At 41.0% G+C, this 15,783-nt stretch overlaps 1 protein-coding gene across 1 annotated transcript in view; it reads right to left on the bottom strand.

Moving 5' to 3' along the window:
- The window catches only part of LOC140200468 (A disintegrin and metalloproteinase with thrombospondin motifs 2-like), a 279,816-nt gene that overhangs the window by 93,490 nt on the left and 170,543 nt on the right, over nucleotides 1–15,783 (bottom strand). The window contains exon 4 of the mRNA XM_072263823.1: nucleotides 8,249–8,448. Coding sequence (XP_072119924.1) covers nucleotides 8,249–8,448 — 200 coding nt within the window. The remainder of the gene's footprint in view (nucleotides 1–8,248; nucleotides 8,449–15,783) is intronic.

Here is a 15,783-nt window from a genome sequence, read left to right as displayed (position 1 = left end):
CCTTGTCCCAACAATCAGCAGCCATGGACTCCTCTAAGCAGCTGCCTAGCACTCTGAAATTTAAAATAAATGATGCCCACGAAGCAGGAGAAGGCTATAAGAAGATAGCAAAGTGTTTTCAGGTAGCCGTTTCCTCAATTCGTAATTAAGAAATGGCAGTTAACAGGAATGGTGGAGGTCAAGTTGAGGTCTGGAAGACCAAGAAAACTTTCCGAGAGAACTGCTCGTAGGATTGCTAGAAAGGCAAATCAAAACCCCCGTTTGACTGCAAAAGACCTTCAGGAAAATATAGCAGACTCTGGAGTGGTGGTGCACTGTTCTACTGTGCAGCAACACCTGCACAAATATGACCTTCATGGAACAGTCATCAGAAGAAAACTTTTCCTGCGTCCTCACCACAAAATTCAGCGTTTGCAAAGGAACATCTAAACAAGCCTGATGCATTTTGGAAACAAGTCTTGTGGACTGATGAAGTTAAAATAGAACTGTTTGGCCGTAATGAGCAAAGGTACTGTATGTTTGGAGAAAAAAGGGTGCAGGATTTCATGAAAAGAACACCTCTCCAACTGACAAAGCACAGGGGTGGATCGATCATGCTTTGGGCTTGTGTTGCAGCCAGTGGCACTGGGAACATTTCACTGGTAGAGGGAAGAATGAATTCAATTAAATACCAGCAAATTCTGGAAGTAAACATCACACCATCTGTAAAAAAGCTGAAGATGAAAAGAGGTTGACTTCTACAACAGGATAATGATCCTAAACACACCACAAAATCCACAATGGACTATCTCAAGAGGCGCAAGCTGAAGGTTTTGCCATGGCCCTCACAGTCCCCTGACCTAAACATCATCGAGAATCTGTGGATAGACCTCAAAAGAGCAGAGCATGCAAGACGGCCCAAGAATCTCACGGAACTAGAAGACTTTTGCAAGGAAGAATGGGTGAAAATTCCCCAAACAAGAATTGAAAGACTCTTAGCTGGATACAGAAAGCGTTTACAAGCTGTGATACTTGCCAAAGGGGGTGTTACTAAGTACTGACCATGCAGGGTGCCCAAACTTTTGCTTTGGGCCCTTTTCCTTTTTTGTTATTTTGAAACTGTAAAAGATGGAAATAAAAAAGTAATCTTGCTTAAAATATTAAAGAAATGTGGCACCTTTAACTTTATGCCTTTGGAAGTCAGGTCATCTTTTACTCGCTTAGCTATTCACAGTAACAGAAATTTTGACCGGGGTTCCCAAACTTTTGCATACCACTGTATCTGTCAATGTTTGAAGATATCTGCAGGCCATTCTCACTTCAAGCATATTCTGCAGATGCTGGAAATCTTGAGCCACACACACAAAATGTTGGAGGAATTCAGCAAGTCAGATAGTGTCTATGGAGTGGAATAAACTGTTGATGTTTCAGGCTGAGACACTTCATCTGGGTATTTCTACATATTTCTGTTTGCATTCTATATTTTTCAGCGAAGGTGCTGATCACCACAATACATTGATATCATCCATCAAGCAGCTTGCTTGCTCCTCTGATATCTTTATTTCTTTGTTGATAAAGATAGCAAAGGGCATCAGGCCAAGCGGTGCAGTGACTAACCTCCTTCACGTAACCTTTACTATTCCATCTCTGAAAATGCATTGACTTGCTATCCAGCCAAAGGTGCTGTTGTCCATCTCATAGGATGTAACATTGCTCATCAACATTTCATAAAACACTTCCTAAAAAATTGAAATGCACCATCTTCTTTGGACTTCAACAATGTGACAACCCTGTGATGCTCTCAAGCAACCCCTCACCTTCTGCAACAAGGAGATAGGCTACAAAAGAATGCAAGCTCCACAGCTTCAGTTAAATGATTAATAGTATTTACTCGCTAAATTTGGAGCCAATATTCATTGTTAAGAGCAAACATGACAGTGTTATAAAATGTGCTGAATGTCCAGTCAAAAAAACAAACCTATTAATGCTGAAGGGAAGTAAAATATCAGTATGAGGAAGAAGACAACAGCAGAGAATGGATTAGTTCAGGTCATTCATGCTGTACTTTACAATGAATAAAGCTTCTGCAGTACAAGAAGAAAAAGCAGATTTCATTTGTAAAGCATTTGGCCTCAGGTTGTTCTAAAACACTTTACAACCAACAAATTACTTTTGAAGCGTGGTCTCTGTTGGATTGGCAAACATCGAAGTGGATGGTTGAGGGAAATGTTTTGGTTCCTATTTAAAATATGGCAGTCAATTTTGCGTCGGAAGACAAGTGGTCAAATACTCTGCTTCATCAGCTGAAAAATAAGTATAAGCCTGAACGTTAGAACTCCTTAATCTTCTTTGAGTCAAGGCCATTGTAACAGGCAAGCTCACAGTGTAAGATTTTATCCTCCAACATCTCAAAACACTCAATTCTGCACTGAGGTGTTTAAATCATGTGATGGTGCTTAAATTCACAAACTTGGTTAGGAAACAATCATTGAACCAAAGAAATAAACAAGGTGGACACTGATATTCCTGGATGTAATTCAATAAGCTTGTCCTTTGAAGAAGGTGCCGGAATTTGGAGAAAATTCAAATTAGAAATTCCAAAAGGAGACAGTCAAGATGTGAGAGTCAGTCTCCCCCTTTCCTACTACCCATTACTTGCTTTCAGACTGCCTGCAGCCATCCCAGCCTATCCCATGATCTCCACTCAGCATCACCATTTTAACTTTAATGTGAGCCAGATATGTTAGGAAAATGTATCCATGGGTCTCAGAGAATTCAAGGAGGAAATTTCATTAATTAACCTAAGAATGCAGGCCGCAGTTCCCAATAGGAAATTGTTCACGTCGCTATATTATTTTTTGTCTCATCTCTACTATCCTTCTCCCACCCTAGTCAGAGCAGCAGGGTAATCTTTGAATTTTAATTTCCTTGAGGCAGGTACCACTAACATTCTCCTGTATATCTTTTACCCTGATTATTGTTATTACATGTGTAATTTAGATTAAGTTAAGACTTATGTAACTGGGAATTCCTTTTCTATAAAACGTCTAGCAGGAGAAATGGAATCTTTAGCTTTTGCTCCACATCTTTTTGATTAAACTGATAAAAGGTGAGTCACAGCATATTGTCTTTTTGGCAATATGTCTTTTGTCTTTTTACTAATGGTACAAATGCATAGTCTGACTGTGCTTTTCATTAAAGCTTGGAAGATCTCCAGTTAAACCACATTCCCAAGCAATTATAACTTTATCTGTCGGGTGCACTAATGACTATGCCGATAGCACTCATCAAAACAAAGTCCTGATGAAGTGTCTTGGCCCAAAACTTTAATAACTGTTTATCCATCTCCATAGCCTCACTTGCAGAGTTCCTCCAGCATTTTGTGTGTGTTGCTCAAGATAATAGTCAAAGTGGTGATCAAGCAGTTCTGCTATCAACCAAGGTTGGTAACCATACTGCTGTGAGAAACTAAGAATAATACAATGCAAATAAATTAAACACAAATCTTCTATTATAGCTGTCATTTCTTTAAACATGATTTTGCCTAAAACAGTATTTGATCTCCTAAGGTGCATTAAGACATGCCTACATTTAGTTCAAGTGGTTAACTGATCTCCCCCACACACAAAAAATGTGGTCTTAAGACCATAAGACATAGGAGCAGAATTAGGCCATTCGACCCATCACATATACTCTGCCATTCTATCATGGCTGATTTCTCATCCCTCTCAACCTCATTTTCCTGGCTTCTCTCCCTTTAACCTTTGATGCCCTGACTAATCAAGAACCTATCAACCTTTGCTTGAAATATTCACAATGACTTGGTCTCCACAGACATCCATGATAATGAATTCCACAGATTCACCACCCTCAGGCAAAAGGAATTCCTCTGTATTTCTGTTCTAAATGGACGTCCTTCTATTCTGAGGCTGTGCCATCTGGTCCTAGACTCCCCTAATATAGGAAACATCCTTTCCAATTCCACTCTATCTAGGCCTTCCAATATTCGCTAGGTTTTACTGGTCACCCTTATTTTTCTAAACTCCAGTGAGTACAGGCCCAGAACCATCAAAGTCTCCTCATACTTTAATCCTTTCATTCCTGGAATAATTCTCATGAACCTCCTCCGGACCCACCCCAATGCAAGCACATCTTTTCTTAGATAAGGAGCCCAAAACTGCTCACAATATTCTAAGTGCAGTTTGACCAATGACTTATAAAGCCTCAGCATTACATCTTTGCTCTTAAATTCTAGTCCTCTAAAAATGAATGCTAACACCGCATTTGCCTTCTTTACTTTCAAGTTAACCTTTTGGGAATCCTGCACAAGGACTTCCAAGTTCCATTACACCTCTGATTTTTGAATTTTCTCCCCATTTAGAAAATAGTCTACATCTTTATTCCTTCTACCAAAGTGCATGACCATACACTTTCCTCCACTATATTCCATTTGCCACTTCTTTGCCCATTCTCCCAATCTGTGCAAGCCCTTCTGCAGGCTCCCCACTTCCTCAATACTACCTGCCTCTTTATCAATCTTTGTATCATCTGCAAACTTGGTCACAAGGCCATGAATTCTGCCATCCTAATCACTGACGTATAGCGTGAGAAGAAGCGATCCCAATACCAACCCCTGCTGGACACAACTAGTCACCAGTAGCCAACCAGAATAGATACCCTTCATTCTGACTCTTTGCCTCCTGCCTGTGAATGGAACTTCTAACCATGCTAGTATCTGTCCTGTAATACCAAAGCCTCTTATCTTGTTAAGCAGACTCATGTGCAGCATTTGGTCAAAGACCTTCTGAAAATCTAAGGAAACAACATCCATAGGATAGACAAACATCATCTTTGTCTCTCCTGCCTGTTATTTCCTCAAGGAACTCCAGCAGATTTGTCATGCTGACTTTGGTCTATTTTATCGTGTGCCTCCAAATACCCCCAAAACCTCATCCTTAGTAATGGATTCCAACATCTTTCCAATCACCAAATGGCTTTGGGCTGATTGACACCAAGGACCAAACCCTAAAATGGGACCTGATGAACTCCTACCAAGCCTCTAGCTAACTTTGCACACCTCCAATTGGTTTATTGTGCAGCACTTAGGAAAGGTTGCCAGTCCTTAAAAGTACATTCCTCACAGCTGCCATATATGTTGCTGTCACATTGGGGATAGAACTTAGTGAGAAGAAGGAAGTCTCTCCCACAATTGTTCAAAGTCCCAATGAATGAAATAGAAACAGCTAGAAATACTCAGTAGACCAGGCAGAAATTTTGAGTTAACATTTCAGATTGATGACATTTGATTTAGAATGAGGCAAAATTACAAAAAAAAAACTTGTATTAAGCTGCAAAGAAGGAAAAAGTTGGGGGCAACAAAGGGAATATCTGTGATAGGATGAATGTCTTGCAAATGGTGGCAACTTTGGCTGATAGGTGGTGGTGGTGATTAGCCTTTGGGAGAGCAAAGTACCGTAGATGGAGATGAATAAGGATAAAGACGAGAGGAACAAAACAATGCTGGAACTGGAGACTGCTGAACGCTGCAGCAGCTGGAGATCCAAAATAAAAGAGAAAGCCTGGCATCTTTAGAGAAAGAAACAGAGTCGAAGTTGCAAACTAATGATTTCTCGCATCTACAATTTTTTGATTTTCAATACATGTCAGGAGAACTGTCCTGAGTTCCACCAGAACAGCCTGGCACAGGATGCCTCCCCACACAATGTTATTTTGTTCAATTAAGCAGTGTTTTATTATCACCTACAATTCGAGAAAGTAAAACGAACAGCATCGTTTGCGGCTGCAAAAAGTAGCCTCATTGGGAACCAGCGAAGCCTGCAAGAATGAGAAGTAAAACAACAGAACCCAATGTTTGGACAATGATTTAAGCGCCAGGGTGAATCGAAGCAGCGGGATACAGGGCCCAGAGTGTATCAAAGTGACGGAACTCGAAGTCTGGATGATGATTTAAGTGATGGGCCAGACTGAAAAAGTCAGAGTGTCAGGGCCAGAGGCAAGGGGCGGGTCGGTTCAGCTTGCTGCTCAGCTCTGCACTGAACTGAGGCTGTGGCTTCATGTCTGTGGACACACTCTCTTTCGTGGACTTCAGTTCTAAATGCTCAATGCTTGCTTTTATTGTTTGTATGATTTATTTTTTTTCTTTCTGCACTTTGGGTGTTGGACAGTTTTTTTTTAAATGGGTTCTTTTGGGTTTCTTTGTTTAGTGACTATCTGTAAGGAGACCGATCTCAGGGTTGTATAATGTATATATACTCTGACAATCAATGTACTTAAAACTAATTGGAACAGGGATTCATTCATTTATGTTATATTCAACATCTGTGGATTTGCACAGCTGTACGTAAGAGGGTTTTATGGATCATATGGGTTCCCAAGCTGATAAACAAACTATGTTGAAGTGAAGAATTACTTTGCATAAGGGAATTTCACTTGCAGTGAGATTTACAAAAGTTATTTTCATGACCTGTGCCTTATAGCGCCACATTGCTAATGCCTTCCTGATTTTGCTCAGCTGAGAAACAAGGCCATGGGAGCTGAGCAGAGAGTTTTCCAGTCATTTTCTTCCTCCTATTCATGAGGCCCAGCACTCCTTATTCCTCTTCTTATACTGGCTAATGTGTCTACTCTGTTAGATTGTGCAGAATAGAGCACAAGACAGGAGAACATCTACACTGGCTTGTTAGGTACCCCATGGTGCCCCTACACGGATGAAACCAAATCTCATTTTAGGGAGACCAATGATGCTTTTCATTTAATACCTATTTCAATTTAAAACCTTTTAGCTTTTGTCTTGCTGTGTTCCAGGAGGCCATGGTGAAATTATGCCTTGATGTCAAGGGCAGTCATTGTCACCTAACCTCCAGAATGGTCTTTGGTCCAAGTTTGAATCATGGCGGTGATGAAGAGAGGCCTTGGCTCTGCATCTCATCCTAGTTAAATAGCAAGTATTCCTAGCACGAATGACCATCTCTAACAGGGGTGACTCTAACCACCCAGCAAGTGACACATCTCCTGATACCTCAAAGTTTTTCCACCATCTACAAGACTCAAGTTGAGAGTGTGATGTAACACTTACCGAGGAGTGCATTGTGCTTCTTTGTTGCTTTCACTGCTCTTTAAAGGAAAACTCCACTGCCATTGAAAATTCTAAATGAAACACACTTAGAAATTAGGCCTGTTCAAGCCCCTGCTGAAGGTTACAGAGTGTGCTAAAACAGCAAATTTCTCCTCACCAAAATCTAACAGATGAATTCATATCTACATAAGCACAGAGACTTACCTGATGCTGCAGTGAGCAGAAAATTAGGATACGTGGCAGCAGCCACTTGGGAAGATCCTGTAGAGAGGAAGTTTAAAACCAACGTAACTTTGACTTTAATGTAGCGACCAGTCCAGGCATGAAAGTGCAGCCAAAGGACTTACTGCTTACAGCTTTGGGAGACCTGACACAACAAATATGTTGTTTATTGGAGAGGTTCATTAGTATGCAGCATCTCTCAATATCCTGTGGGATAAGATGTTACTAACGGACACACTTTTGTCTCATGTCACAAGGTCCTTCGCCCATCATGTGTGGCTATATCTGTTATCTGAACAACTCCTGTAATAGATGCTGAGAGTGCTGTCAACACTGAGGCATCTTTTCAATGAGCAACTCAGCTACGAAGTGCAAAAGAAAACACTACCTGCTATTTTAACACACCTGTGTACTTTGGTAGGAGTCTGAATGTCCCAAACAATTTCTAAGGGTGTTCTGTCCAATCTCCCAGTGCCAGCATTGTGTTCTGATAAGAGAGATAATAGCAACAAAGAAACACAACATATTCGAAGATATACTGGGATGGTTCCACATAACAGGCTGCACCTTTAATCTCCATTTTATAATGTTAAAGGTGGAAGTGAAATATGCATGGGTATTAACATCAGTTCTTCATATGAAACCAAACTAACATGGACACCAATAAGCTTTGTGCATGAGAATGCCTGGTTCAATTTCCCAATTTCGCACAAAATAACCACTAACAGATATACTTTAACTCAACTTTTGAATTACTTGCTTATAGAAAATACATGCTAATTGATCCACTTTCTACACAATTGCTTCCAAAAAATGATTTTATCTTCTATGCAATAGATTCCATTGTGTCCCTACCTGAACTACAGAACTTGTATTTGACATTCTTCATTCCTATAACTATTGAGGAGTTGACAATAAATGCTCAGTTAAGAAATTAGCAAATGCACTTACTATATTCATTAGGGTCAGGAGATACTCCTGCACGTGGTCCTTGTCATGGAATCGCACCACTGTGTCATCAACTCCAAGAAGAACTTCGATGTTATAGTCATCATCTCTATCATGTCTTCGCACCCGCTTGGTTCTGTTCACCTGTTGCTCAACACCTTTGTGTAAGGCTTCAAGATCACGCAGTCCACTCAGCTCAGGGTCTGCCAGGCAGAAGGCAACGTAGAAAGTCAACATCTGGACAAATGCCTCTTAATAGTGTTATTACTAATAGTACCAAATAACGATAGTTTTAAGTTCAGTATTAACATTAGCAATGGATTGATTCCATCAAGGGTTATGCATTTCCTTCAAAAGTTTATTTGTGCAGATTAACGAGGGTTGCTACTGTTGAGAAGGAAATGTCTTTCTGTTCAGATTTTCCTGAGTCCATCTTACGGAATTCGGATAAGCCTCTGATTACTGTCTCAGCTGCATTTTGCCTGACCCGGGAGGGAGGGAGAGAAAGACAGTTCACTTTATCTCCATTTGCAGAATAACTAAGGGGAGGTGGGTGAGAATAGATGCAAGTTAACCCTTAGCCATCAGGCTCTTGAACCAAAGGGGAACCAAAGTTCACTCAACTTTACTTACCTCATCACTGAGCTATTCCCACAACCTATGGACTCACTATCAAGGACTCTTCATCTCATTTTCTCAATATTTATTGTTTATTTCTTTATTATTATTGGTTCTTCTTTTTGTATTTGCACAGTTTGTTGTCTTCTGCTCTCTGGTTGAACACCCTAGTTGGGCAGTCTTTCATTGATTCTGTTATTGTTATTATTTATTGATATGCCCACAAGAAAATGAATCTCAGGGTTGTATATGATGACATACATGTACTTTGATCATAAAATTTACTTCAAACTTTGAAAGAGGATTAAAGGGAGGTTCAGAAAATATTTCATTTGATTAGTGTTAGAGATCTGGAAATCGCTGCTTAGATTGTGATGGAAACAGATACCCTCAGTGTGGTTAAAAGGGACCTGGAAGAGCACTAGAACCATGAACCGCAGAGTTGCTGAGAAGTCAAATTAAATTGAAATCTATATTTGTCTGCACATAGTGGGCTGCAATGCGCTGACGGTGAGTTTCAGATCATCAGCAAGGTGGCACATCCCCCCTGTATCTTACGAGCATCATTTAAAATGTGTCCCTAGAGCTATCCATCAATATAAGCAATTTACTTGAACTGAGCTCCTCTTGTATACATCTATGAAGTCTCCTCTCAACAGTCTTCAAAGGAAATAACTACAGTTTCTCCACTCTAAACCTCCTAAATCTTATCTACTCTATATCTTGTCTAGGAACTTCACATCCTGCCTGGAGTGTGGTAATTAGAATTGTGTACAATAGTCCCCAACCAGTGTTTCCATAAACTTCCTTAATAACATCCTTGCTCTTCTACTGTATACCATAAACACAAGAGATTCTGTAGATCCTGGAAATCCAGAACAACACACACAAAATGTTGGAGGAACTCAGCAGGTCAGGCAGTATCTATGGAAATGAACGAACAGTCAGTGTTTTGGGCTGAGACCCTTCATCAGGTCTCTATGAATTCATGAATTCTACTGTAAGCCTCTACTTATGAAGCGCAGAATTCCATTTCCTTTATTAAGATATGCTGCTGTTTGCAAAGGTGTACGTAATTTATACCCATATCTTTTGTGCTCCTTTTAGGACTGTACTTCAACCTACATTGCTTTTCTTTGGTCATTCTGGCAAAGTGGATCAACATGAATGAGAAACTCTGAAAGTTCATTCTGTCTTGCCTTGAGCATGAAGCCAGTATCAGCAGAAGAAAAGCAAATTCTATTGGAGATAAAGAAATAAAACAGTCTCATTTACATAGCACCTGCTCTGTCACTTTCAGGACATCTCCAGGTAGTTTGAAATATCAGTATTGTGATAATAGGATGGAACAGAATGTAGAAGAATTGGCAGCCACCTGCACAATTCAGTGAGAATGACAATATCATAGAGTCATAGCACAATACATGGATAGACACCCTTCAACCAAAGAGTCCATGCAACTATTCTGGTCCCACTTTCTTCTAAGCCCTGCCCCTGCATGTACCTATCCAAGTGCTACTTAAATATTAGTATCGTACCTTCCTCAGTCACTTCCTCTGGCAACTCGTTCCATATACTCATCACCCTCTGCATGAAAAAGTTGCCCTCTCAAGTCCTTTTTAAATCTTACTCCTCTGATCCTAAATCTACAGTATGAACCCCCCCCCCCCCACATTTGGACACTCCTGCCCTGGGGAGTGTTGGGCACGTGGCCAAGTGGTTAAGGTGTTCATCTAGTGATTTGAAAGTCGCTAGTTCGAGCCTTAGCTGTGGCAGCGTGTTTGTGTCCTTGAGCAAGGCACTTAATCACACATTGCTCTAGTGTCTGTGCGAGGAGTGGTGCCCCACACAGACTTCCAATCTGCGTCTTGTAAGGCATGAAAACACCCAACGCAGGCCTCTCATGGTCTGAGTCGATGTTCCCTCCCCGTTCCCTCCCCTTCCCCCCCTCCCGCCCTGGGGAAAAGACCATCTCTCTCCACCTCATCGATGCTTGCTATCATTTTATAGACTTCTACAATGCCACCACACATTCTCCTCTCCTCTAAGGAATAAAGACCTACCTGAGCCAACCTCACCTGATAACTCAAGCCCTCTAGTCCTAGGAACATTCTCATAAATCAGTTTTTGCAATTTTTTTCCAGCTTACCATGACATTCCTAAAACAGGGTGACCAAAACTGTAGTCAATATTCCAAGTGTGGCCTCACCAGTGACTTCTAGAAGAGCAACATAATGCCACATCTCATGTATTCAATGACCTGACTGAAAGGCCAGTATGATAATTGCCATTCCTATGATGCTGCTTTCAATGATCGATGCATTGGTACTCTTAGGTTCCTCTGTTCCTACCATTCACAGTACAAGTTCTACGCTGGTTTGATTTTCCAAAATGCACTCTCACACCAATCTGTTTTGATTTTTTTGAAATCCATTTGCTACTCGTTGGTCCACTTCCCTAATTGATCAAGGTCCCCCTTAATCTCTGATAACCTTCTTCACTATCAACAATTCCTCCTAATTTTGTGACATCTGAAAACTTATTGGTCTACAGCACACCACTATTCATTGACCTCCATTTTGAGAAGCAACGTACAGCTGCCACCCTCTGCTTTCTACCTCCAAGCCGTTTTGAATTCACCTGACCAGCTCTCCCTGGAATTCATGGGTCCTAACCTTCCAGACTAGCCTAGAATGCAAGCAGTAGTTGAAGGCTTAATAAAGCCCAAATAAACAACATCCTCATCGCCTATCCTTAATCTACTGTACTTTTTTAGTTACCTCTTCATAAAAATAAACTCTAAAAGGTTTGTCAAACAGAAATTTCCACATGCAAATCCATGCTGATGCCTCTGTCAATCCGAATGCTGACAGACCCCATCCCTCAGAATTCTTCGTGGTAACTTCCCCACTACTGATGTCAGACTGACCAGCCTGTAGTTTTCTGGCTTGTTCTCACTATTGTTCTTAAACAGCAGAACATTAATTATGTTCCAATCTTAAGTAACTTCACCAGCAGCCAACGATGAAGCAAATATCTCCACGAGGGCCTCCACATTTTATTCTCTTGCTTCCCATGGAGTCCAAGAATACACTCAGTCAGGCACTGAGGATTTATCCACCTTAATGCACTATAAGGTTGTAGATTCCTCCTCCCTGGTAATATGGATGTTCTCCAATACATCTCTACTATTTCCCCCATCCCATGACCAACCACGACTTTCTTCTCAATAAACACCAAAGAGAAATATTCGTTAAGAATCCCACCTATCTCCCGTGGCTCACAACATATTCAGCCCTGCTGATCTCTAATAAATCCTACTCTCCCCCTAACCATCCTGTTACTCTTAATGTACCTGTGGTACCTCTTGGGACTTTCTTTAACCTTACCAGCCTGAACCATTTCCTACTTCTCTTTGCTCTCCTGATTTTCCTCTTAAGAGTATTCTTGATTTTTTATAGTCATCAAGCTTCTGGCTCGTCCCCAACCTCCTCAACCTTCCATTTTTTTTCTTGACCATTGCTTCAATATCTCTCATCATCCAAGGCTCTCTAAACTTGACGATGTCCCTTCACCCTAACAGAACCGTGCTGCTCCTGAACTCCTGCTATCACACTCTTAAAATTCTCCCACTTACTATCCATTCCTTTCACTTCAAATGGGCTCACCCAATCCATCTCTGCTAGATCCTGCCTAATTTCCCCAGAGAGAAGAGATCCTGTAGATGCTAGAAACCTTGGGGAAGACACACAAGATGCTAGAGGAACTCAGCAAGTCAGGCAGCAACTTGGAGGGGCATAAACAGTCGATGTTTCAGACTAAAACCCTTCATCAAGGGTCCCGATGAAGGATCTTTGCCCAAAATGTCAACTGTTATTTCCCCAGAATTAGGCCTGCTCCAGTTTAGGACACTAACCTGTGGACCTGTCAGTTAGGTTTTGTATTTCCAGAAACCAATTGAAAGAAACACACAGGAGCTGGGATACTTGCCTACTTAGTTTTTTTCAGCATGACGCTCATATGACATGGTGGCATAATGACATATGCCATTCATGTACATCTTACATATAACCGACAATGAACTAAGTGAACAAACAAGGAATGGCTAATCAAGCAATACGTTTACAATATTAATCAAATATTACTGAAACACTCTACGTTCCTTCCTGCTTAGTGATAAACTCCAACTCAATATAGAATACATCTCAATTCAAATATGTAGCATATTACTCTCCAGTCATCATATATAACATTTTTCCTGATGGTGGGGTGGGGGTCACTCTGTGACTGTAAAACAATCTCAGGTCCTGGGGCCTCCTCCCTGCTGCTTGTAGTAGTTGATCCTGGGATTGCAGGAAGTGGTTCTGACAGCTCTGGACTCTTTTCTTCCCTAATAATTAACACTGCTCTCCTCAACTGATCGATGTGCTGTCTCTGGATGACACCAGATGTAATCTCCAATATGTAGGAAGCTGGTCCAGTTCTGTCTTTAATCTTTCCAAGTACCAACTTTTCATCATCTCTGTAGTTTCTTTGCCAGGACTGCTTGTCCAGAAGTGAAACATCAAACTTGCTTGTTTGAGGAGCCCTAAATTTGTCTCAGCTGTTTGTCCTACATACTCCTTCTCAGATTGGGTTCGCAGAGGTCCAAGAGTGAGCGCAGGGGATGACCCAGGAACAGCATAGCTGGTGAGTCATTGGCTGGGGTGTGTGCCACATTGCAATATGCAAGGAAGAAATTGGAAAACTTCTGATTCAGTGTCAGTGTAGTGTGTTCTGTTGACATTTCTTGCAGTATGTTCTTTAGACTCTGGACGAACCTTTCCTCCAAGCCATTTCTAGCTGGGTGGTATGATTAGATTTATGATTTCCTGTACCGGAGATAAAAATTCACCACCCTTGCTGAAAAATAATGTACATAATGAAGCTGTCTTATCAAAAACTAAAATGTACATTGTTCTTTCCTAAATGTCAATTTCATTCAAAGAAACCACAATTATAAACCCATTATTACTTCACAATGCACTGTTTCTTTTTTTATTCTATGTACAAAAGCTCAGTCACTAATTGAACACTACACGATAATCAGGCTTCATAAGCTATTTACAGTTTCAAATTAAAATATGATAGTTACTATATATAACATATTCAAGCTCCTAAGGGGACAACCATTTTTGGAAAACCCCCCCCATTGTGCCCAAAGATACTGCGTGTCCCTTTTCCAAGGACTCCCAGGCACAGATGTTAGGCATTGTCTCTTTCTTACTTTTGTAAGTTTTTAGCTTATACTTTCAAAGTGCTTTCATTTCTGAGTATCTAAATTTCCTTTTGCACTGATCTGATGGTGTGTGTGTGTGTGTGTGTGTGTGTGTGTGTGTATGTCCAGTCATACCTCCAAGAGCACTTAAACCTTGTCGTAGGGTTTGGAGGATTTAGAGAGCCATTTTGGCTGGAATCAGGACCTTGTGCTTTGGCTCTTGGTAGGGTCACCCATGGCAAACAGGTCAAAGGGTAGAAACTAGACGTAGAGTTGTCCACCGATCCTCCAGGTTAGAGGGTTCATCTCAAGGCTAACAATCCTGAATGGTCAAAAACCAATTGTTACAGAAACAGCAATGAAGAATCTATACAGACAGAGATAGAGGTCCTTTATGCTGCTCTAAATGCCAGTGGCATAATGGGGAGTGGGTAAATAAGTAATCCAGAGTCATAGGCAAACACATGGCAGGCTTCACTCACAACACAGCACTGATACAGTAACGAAGAGTGTAAATGGGTACAACAGTCTCAGCACAAAATGGGTGAAACAAATGTCTGATTAAAACAAGACAATCTCAAAAATCAATTGCATTTATTGAGAACTTTACATTGGATAAATCATCTCAAAGCACTTCACAGGAGCATGATCAAACTAAACTAAATACCGGGTCACATAAAGCATTAGGGTAGAGGAAGTTTTAAGGAGCTTGATTGCATTATGAAATTTTAAATTCCATATCCCAAAGACCTTGGCATTTCAGAACAGCAAGGAGGCAAACATTTAATTTAGAAAATGCAAATGTAAATGGCAAAAAATACATCAAATTACATTATTCCCTGTGCAATGCCTACAGTGTAAATTAGACCATATTGTTCTGGGAACATACATCATTAGAAATTTCCAGAACAATGAAGGAAATAAGGTCTTTGTGTAATGCCAGACTTGAATCCCACTGAGGTAAACAAGAGAAAATCTGCAGATGCTGGAAATTCGAGCAACACACAAAATGCTGGAGGAACTTAGCAGGCCAAGCAGCTTCTATGGAAAAAAAGTACAGTTGATATTTCAGGGCAAGACTCTTTGGCAGGACCCCACTAAAGGAACATTTTTTCCTTCAAGTCCTTGTATACAGAGAGCACCCCCACCTCTCCCACTTCTATAAACAAACCTCTGGTAACTTTCACATCAGTCTAATCCTTCATAGACTACTGATTCAAACCCCACCCATCCACCCCAGGATGGAAACCTGTGATCCCTAATACCCCAGAAAGTAACCCCAATGTCCAGTCACTCATCACATCTCTTGCCTAGACCCTGACATGTTGCCACTCCCTACTGCAGGCCTCATACCTGATAAGAAAATCCCCACCCAGATTCAACTTGTTCAAAAGATCCTCTCCCAGATCCTTTGACTGATCAATGGTTTAGATGATTCCAATGCTTCCCTCCCTCATGGCCCTCCATGCTTTTTATTGATTCAATCGATCCATCTCCCAATCTTTTCCCTGATCTACTATCCCACCACTAACCCTGATCCTGTCTTACTGTCCCAAATCCAAGGCCATAATTCTGATCAATAATCTAAGCCTGCACCATCCTACCCCCATCTTCCTCCGCCTCCACGTGGCTGATGATTTGCTTGGCAATCTGATTCCAGGCA

The sequence above is a fragment of the Mobula birostris genome, chromosome 7 (assembly GCF_030028105.1).
Source record: "Mobula birostris isolate sMobBir1 chromosome 7, sMobBir1.hap1, whole genome shotgun sequence".
Classification (NCBI taxonomy): Eukaryota; Metazoa; Chordata; class Chondrichthyes; order Myliobatiformes; family Myliobatidae; genus Mobula; species Mobula birostris.
This window is presented reverse-complemented; position numbering and strand designations above follow the sequence as displayed.